This window comes from Pholis gunnellus (assembly GCF_910591455.1).
Source record: "Pholis gunnellus genome assembly, chromosome: 1".
Lineage (NCBI taxonomy): Eukaryota > Metazoa > Chordata > Actinopteri > Perciformes > Pholidae > Pholis > Pholis gunnellus.
In genome coordinates, this window is record NC_136528.1 from 17,178,808 (window position 1) to 17,186,949 (window position 8,142).

Genomic DNA, 8,142 nt, shown 5'->3' on the forward strand with positions numbered 1-8,142 from the left:
TATGGGCTGAAGTAAACTGAAAACGATATCGAGTGGGAGTATTTCGATGAGTTTGATGAAATACAATTGCTTTTGGACTGCCGAACCACGAAATGTATCTGAATGCCTCAGGGGCGTATCCAGGAATTATGGGCTCTTTGCACTTCCTCTTTTCCTTTATTTAAAAAAATAAAAGTCTCACTGAGATTCGGTTATAAACCACCTTTTGAAAGTGGTTTGGCAAAGAGGGTAGCATAAAACATTGCAACAACACAATGTAACACTGGCTTCCCTTCCCCCCTCTAAAGGCGGTAATCTACACAATGCCAGCATTAATTACCTACCCTGCAATCTGTGAATTGATTCAGGAATTTGTCAAAAAATTATAAATAATACGCTAACCCTTTGTCTTGCACATATATACAAAGTGGTGATTATTTGTATATGCAATACCAACTGACTTGTGCTGCCAATGAATCTATGTGAGACGCTGATACATTCATTCAAAGCTGGCTGCAGCAGTCAGGTTGTCTGTGGCCAACCATCGCCCATACTGTTTACTGTGCTTTAGGCACAATTGGCTCTGGTCGAACCTTATCAGCAGCCCTTCAGCCAATAAAGTGTGTTGAGTCGATAAGAGGGAGCCGTCTGAGTGGCTGTTTTCTTTTCTTTGTGCTAGATCAGGGTGCGGGTGTTTCATCCCTTCATCATTCGTGTTACAGTCACCACTGTTATTCATCCCTCTGCAGTGCATCAGGCTTGGATTCACTCAGGAGTACATACACTTACAGCTTGGTAAAAACGTCTCATTCCCCTGCCTGCCTGTGCCCTTTAACATGCCCTTCACCAGGCCCTTCTGACCAATAAGGATTTTTGAGCATGTGAAAGTACACACATGCAGTGCATACTGTACACACACAACAGAGAAAATAACTGAGTGAGTTCAGCTGAAGTCAGCAGGCTTGACCTCTATCTGTTCTTTTCTGTGCAAACACATAAGAGTAGATTTCCTCTGAGAGGGAGGGAGAGTCACAGAGAGCAGGAGAGAGGAGAGACACAAAAAGAGTACAAATGTGAGGAGGAATATCAAACAACAAAGCGCTAGTTACTGTCAGTGAGTATAAACACAACAGAAAGCACAAGAAGATAACAGTAAGACAGAGAAAAATAGAAGCCATTACACATCGAAAGAAAATTAGCTTATCACAGAGTATGAAGAAACACAAATAGGGTTACTGCCACACATCACCGTTATAGATATGTGAACATTGTACAAGTACAGCAAGTGTACATGAAAGTGCCCTTAATGGGACCTTATGGTGATAGTGGCTGAGTTAAAAAATGCATATTTATATTGTTTATCTCTTTTTAAACACACATGCACTATGCCAGTACTCATGTGCCCTTTTACATGCACTAACATTTTAATGCATTCACAGTTTTAAACCAGCAGTACATAAACACTGACTCATTCGATCTCTGGGGAGACATTTAAGTGTTTTGTCATGTTTCAAATGCCACAGCTCTAACAAGAAGCAGCTTTTTTTTTCTAAATATGTGACTGCCAAACACTGCAAACACAGAGCTGTACTTTACAAGTACTGCGGCATGGATTATCAACCCCATTTTCAACTCTGTAGCCCCCTCAGTTCATCTCAGACAAATTCTTTGAGGAACACTTATAGAAATACAGATATCGACACAATCCCTCAAAGGAGCACTTCCTTTCTTTTTCATGGAGAGCTTATTAAATGTGTGTGTGGATGTGACTCTTGCTCTCCTGTTTTTTAACCAGTCTTTATGTAGTTCTGTATTTCACATCCAAGCTTTCAGCCATGGTTTAGATGGAGCCACCCAGAGCCAACACATGCCTTCAATTGATGCCACTCCTCTTCTTTCTGTTTCAATATTTATTCATTTTTATTTTCATTTTCTCACAGACAATAGATTCAGGAAATATGCGGAACAGAGCAGTTGACTTTGTTCTGCTTTTCATTTATACCCCTCTCTCTCTCTCTCTTTCCCTCTCTCTCTCAGTCTCTCTCTCTCTCTTTTGTTGGCGCAGCTCCACGCGCACAGTCGCGCGCCTGCCTGTCAGTGCGTCTCTCTCAGCAGCTTGTACCGTAATCAGCTACACATTCCAGGAGAGAGGGAAAGAGTGTGTGTATGGTCAGAGAGAAAGAGAGAGAGTTGAGATGTCTTGATGGATTATTGGATGTACCTGGTTGTCCATTACGCACACGGAGTCTAATTTACCGACATTGTTTACTATGGATTGGACAAACTGATGTTAAAACTGACAACTCAACCACGACAGGTAAGCCAGATGAAAGAAGTAAATATTTTGTCTTATAATTGTGCAGAACATCTTTCACTGGTGCCATCCAATGCATGACTTCATCACTTGTGGCTGTTGCGCCTATACTGCAGCCAAAGAATATGTCTGTGAGTCAAATGCCTGTGATGCACATTGGCTGATGAATGTATTTATATTAGTAGAGTAACAGTTTTAAACATATTTAGCATATTAAAACATAATTTCAATCAAATGTGAGGTGAAACAAAGTGCAGCTTTATTTAATGCAGAAGGAAATGTTTGAATAAAACTAACACGTGCTCCTGTAAGATTAGGCTATCAGTAGATGTGGAACTGGCCATAATATGATGTATGATTATTAACTAAGGTGACTGTGCTGATGTTCAGACGGTCGAATGCTAATTTCCCACTTGACGTGATTGTATGTCTAACATCTGCAAAGCATAGATGTTTTAGTGTTAAAATATTATTAAATATCTTGAAATATATATTATTACATATCTTGAAATATCTTGAAATCATAGGAAAATTTCAGCCAGAATTGTACAACAGCTTATATGAACTGCATATATGAATTTACAAATCAAGTTATATTTTAGGTAACTCCAAGAACATGAGACGGTAGAATATCACATAAGGTTAATCTCTCATTGTGCCCCATTACGCATGAAGGACCTACAGTTAAATAAAGTTTCTGTCACCAGAAGAGGGAGAAGAATGGACGCCGAGGGTCTGATTCAACACATTGAACGAGACATGGAGGCCACTTCATTGCCGTATTCATTGACCACGGACTGGCTGGAGGACGGGAACGAGACGATCGTGAATCAGTTCCAGCAGCCGGACTGGCAGGTGGGAGAATTAAGATCAGAGATGAAACCCGGAAGACTTTGATCAATGAATGAATGAATGAACGATATCCTATTAAAGTTGTTTAAAAAAACGACTACAAACCAAACAAAACCAATGTTTTGAAGTGTTTGTTTTAAAAATGCAGAGATCCTCAGGATAATCACAAGCATCCTAAATGTAAAAACACAACTAAGTCTACCAATTAAGTATTTTGAGGCAGAATATTACAGGTTATCGATTAAGTTTTCAATTGATTGTTTGATAATATATATATATATATGTAAATATATTGTATATATTTACAATCCTCTTCTCTTCCTTTCCTTATCTCTCCTCTCCTTTCGTCATCTCATTACATCGCCTCTCATCTTCTCTCCCCCTCTCTTCTCTTCTTCATATTCTTTCCCGTCTTGTTTGCACTCCTCTCCTCTCCTCTCCTATTCCTCTCTAATTTGTTTCCTCTCCTCTTCCTTCTCCTTTCCTCTCCTCTCCTATTCCTCTCTAATTTGTCTCCTCTCCTCTTCCTTTCCTTTCCTCTCCTCTCCTATTCCTCTCTAATTTGTCTCCTCTCCTCTTCCTCTCCTCTTCCTCTCCTCTCTCAGGTGGCTCTGTGGGCTATAGCCTACTCCCTCATCATCCTGGTGTCAATCACTGGCAATGTAACAGTGATCTGGATTATTCTTGCTCACAGGCGCATGAGGACCGTCACCAACTACTTCATCGTCAACCTGGCCTTCTCTGACGTTTCCATGGCAACCTTTAACACTCTTTTTAACTTTGTCTATGCGCTTCACAATGACTGGTACTTTGGCCTCGGCTATTGCCGGTTTCAGAACTTCTTCCCCATCACGGCCATGTTTTCATCAATATACTCGATGGCTGCCATCGCAGTGGACAGGTAAGAAAGCTTGACTGCCCACTTGCCTGCTACATATACTCTATCTGTGATATATTGATGTTCTTCTTCTTTACGGATTTTAGTTATGGTGAATAAATGTGCTTAACACACAGGTTGATGAGTGTAAAATACCCTGAAAAACTACTCGTAAGACCATATTTTGGTCTTTAATGGCAGATACAGGCTGGCCTATCACATTATCTTTCATCAGTTCATTCTTCACTGCAGATCTTTTTCAGTCAGGGGTTTGTCATTTGAGGTTGGATATTGATATCATTTGATATCAGCAGCAGCAGAAACTGTTCCCCAAGTTCAGAGGAAAATGCTGCAAGAAGGAGATATAGGTCAACAAGCAGCAGAGATACAGATGTCATTAATGCGCACTGGAGCATGAATGGTCAGTCTGTTTAGTCTTTAATCTGATGCTGCACTTAATATACATAACACATGCCATACACTAGGATCAGACCAGGTGTTACATCTACTTATAGATCATAATTATAATTCCTCCTCAGTATACTTTCCAATTTCGTGAAATCGTCAGTTTTTGTTATTTTATTCAGACGTTTTCTTTGTTGTCAACAGCTGCAGCAGCAAGCAGAAAACACTTAATCACATGTTAACCATATACACTGTGGAACATAATCTGCATTTGTAAGATGATTCTCTGCCACCTCCACATTGCAGCAACAATCCTAAAAGTTGTACCTTTACAGGTGAGTCTGACGGGACTTGTGCCAACCAAAACAGATTTAAGAGCGAACTGAAAATAAAAGTGAGAGTTAAAGTTAAAGCAAAACCTGAGAGTGTGTTGTTTTACAAAACAGAGCCAGAATAACTAATTACATCAAAAAACATTCTCTCTTATTTTTAGATTATTTGTGTCATTTGCATGTATGCAAGATCCCACAGGTTTTATCTATAAAGCTAAAAAGGGGGGTTAAATAGCAGAAACCATTTAAATACATTCACACTGTTGGTCGTGAATAATTCAAATGACTGATTCATAGTCACAGTTCTATCATTTGAATATGATGGTGATAAAACTGAGCAATGCTGTCAAGCAAATGAGTATAACTGTACTGAACATGGCTGTCAGACAGACTGGGCTGATACACCAGAGTGCAATTTTTCTCTTCAATATAGCACATTTTACATCTTCATGCATAAAGGTATTTGTTCTTGCACATCAGATATGCAAATACACACAGTAGCTTTTGTCTATGATCAGTGAAATTGCATATAAATGTTCAGCGATTCTTCACCGTTAATACATCCCTGTTTCATTATTCAGCTAGTCAGATCATGCAAACGCATTCTTCTGATTCTATAAAATTAATATGACAGATATACATAAGATATATTTTAAGCTTGATGATAAATGGCAATCACTATACTCTTTGTCAGTATATTTAATTTAGTTTTCGTCACACAGACATGCAGGAATGAAATATTGTCGTTTTAGTGGCAGAAGGCGAGGAAAGAAGACCTCTCTTTCATTAGGCTGATTGCTTTCGCTAAAGCACATATCAAGTCGACAGAATTAGTTTCGTGTTTTTATTAACATTTCACTCAAAGTCAGGGCTTCAATTTTCAAGTGAAAGCACAAATTGATTTAAAGGGGATGGAGGTTTTAATTACAGGATATTTAGTTCCTAAAGTTTTTTAGTTTGAGAACTACATGTTGTCAGGATGATGGATGACAAGGAAAGGAAACACGTGGAACAACACATTAACAACACATATTTCAAACTATTATTTAATATATAGAGTGACAAGATATAAAATCATTATTTCACAGCTTGATGAATGAGAGAAAGCAATACTTTGAACAATCTGTGGCACAGATTCCCACTTACAGAAGATCCTTTATCGAGTCACTCTGGTTCCTGTGAGTTAATGTGTGAAAGATATGAATGAATAAACCTTTTATGTTCTTCCAGGTACATGGCTATCATCCACCCTCTGAAGCCCCGCCTCTCCTCCACCTCTACAAAGGTTGTGATTGCTCTGATATGGATTGTTGCAATACTACTGGCTTTCCCTCAGTGCTACTACAGCGTGACCATTTTTTACTACCCCAGAACCGTGTGCATGGTCGACTGGCCTGACGACTATGGAGGAACACATCAACTAAGGTGAAAAAAAACACAGACAGTGGCATCTGTCATACAAAACAACAAATAATTAAGATAGTGTCTGTATTGATTCACTCACTGCTAAGGGATTTATATGGGGACACTAATGCAAATCAGTACACAAGAAGTTAATGAAATGATCATTTCTAAATATCTAGAACTGTGAGCATTATGAGCTTGGTGCAGACAAATGGTTTGTCTTCGCACCCTCTGTACGAAAAACATCTGGACCAAAATGTATTTACTCATGATTTACCAGCAGTTGTAATCACAGGCTTTTTATTGACTTTTATAAATGGTTATGATTTTATTTTCTTATTTAAGCTATCTTCACCTTTAAATGTTGGTAATGTATGTTGACAAGGGATACATCTCAACCAGAGGAACCCTGCACAAAGTGGGCTTACAGAAGTTCACAACATCTGAAACTATTGAACAATCGGATTCACTTTCTCTCTTTGCAGTTACCAGTTTGCAGTGATATTGCTGATCTACCTGCTCCCTCTACTGGTGATGCTGGTGACTTACAGTTTGGTTGGCCGATCGCTATGGGGTGGGCACATCCCTGGAGAGGCGACAGACCATTACCACAGCCAGATAACAGCCAAGAGAAAGGTCACACACTTTTAACATTCTACTGTTGTAAACTATAAGTTTGGGCTTTTGACGCGTCACCTCACAATTGTCAAAAGTTTGTCACCGCTGAACTGAACTAGGAATTTAAAACATGGCAACATTGACTTAGTTTTCCTCTCGCTGTGATTTCTGATAGGTGGTGAAGATGATGGTTGTCGTTGTGGTGACCTTTGCCCTTTGCTGGTTGCCCTACCACATCTACTTCATATTGGGATCATTTAACCGAGACATTTATAAACAACATTACATCCAACAGGTTAGCAGCTGCTCTTCTGTCATTAATTATTTTTAGTCTGACGTATTTATTTACTGGCGCATCATATTTACTCTCTTTTTCAGGTGTATCTGGCCATATTCTGGTTGGCGATGAGTTCGACTATGTACAATCCCATCATCTACTGCTGTCTAAACCAAAGGTAAAAGATATGTTCACACACAGAAACTCCTCAGGTTCCAGTATCCTAAAACTCGAGGCAGAAAATCAATTCTCCTGCCTTTCTGCAGGTTTCGTGCTGGTTTCCGCCATGCGTTTGTGTGGTGTCCCTTCATCAAAGTGTCGGAGGAGGACAGGATGGAGCTGCAGCACACCCACACCTTCAGAGTCACCATGACACGTAGCCACCGCAAAGACAGTACATACATACACACCTCCCTCAAAACAAACAACACCTTCGACGCAAAAGTGGCTGTCAACACTGAGCTAAACACAGAGAGAGATGCTTGCATGCAGCTTAAAAAACAGACACCAACAAAAACATGCAGTGTACACAACACACGTGCAGAGAAGAGGCCGAACGATACAAAATCCCCAGCTGCCAAACTTATGCAGCACAACCATTGACTATTGAATCAAATCATGATGAGGACATCGATGGCAAGGTGACAGGGTTTTTCTATAGCAACAGAGCTGATAATAAATAAAGACAGAGGAGAGCAAACTATGGTGACATTCATCATCGAGGAAAACCTTAGAGGAAAGAGTTGTTCATTGGACCTGACTTGGGACCAATAACTTTTTTTGTAAAAGAGGAATATAAATAAATGTGACTATCAAGCTGATGGTCATGAGCATGTGAAAATATAGTTATATATGCAGTAACAACACTTGCATACTGGACAAAGAGGGAGGCTTATTGTTGCATTAATGGGAAAGTATGTAGATGAATCCCTCCATCATTCATTACTTTTACTGAAGCCCATTCTCCTTACTGCTCCCTCTATCATCTACACTCTTTCTTTCATCGCTGACTTTTTACTAACTTTCTCTCTACTTTTGAGAAAAAACTGTGGATATTTTTGTGTACGTAGTTACTGGTTTACAA

General features: G+C 39.5%; 1 protein-coding gene across 1 annotated transcript; it reads left to right on the top strand.

The window, feature by feature from the left end:
• Positions 1–2,152: 2,152 nt before the first annotated feature.
• tacr2 (tachykinin receptor 2) lies at positions 2,153–7,741 on the top strand (the record flags this gene model as incomplete). The annotated part of the gene is given in 9 exon segments (XM_079160207.1): positions 2,153–2,296; positions 3,001–3,148; positions 3,751–4,046; positions 5,990–6,184; positions 6,649–6,799; positions 6,957–7,076; positions 7,160–7,236; positions 7,325–7,587; positions 7,590–7,741. Coding segments are annotated over 8 exon segments (1,389 nt in total). The 5' UTR covers positions 2,153–2,296; positions 3,001–3,013.
• Positions 7,742–8,142: the final 401 nt, after the last annotated feature.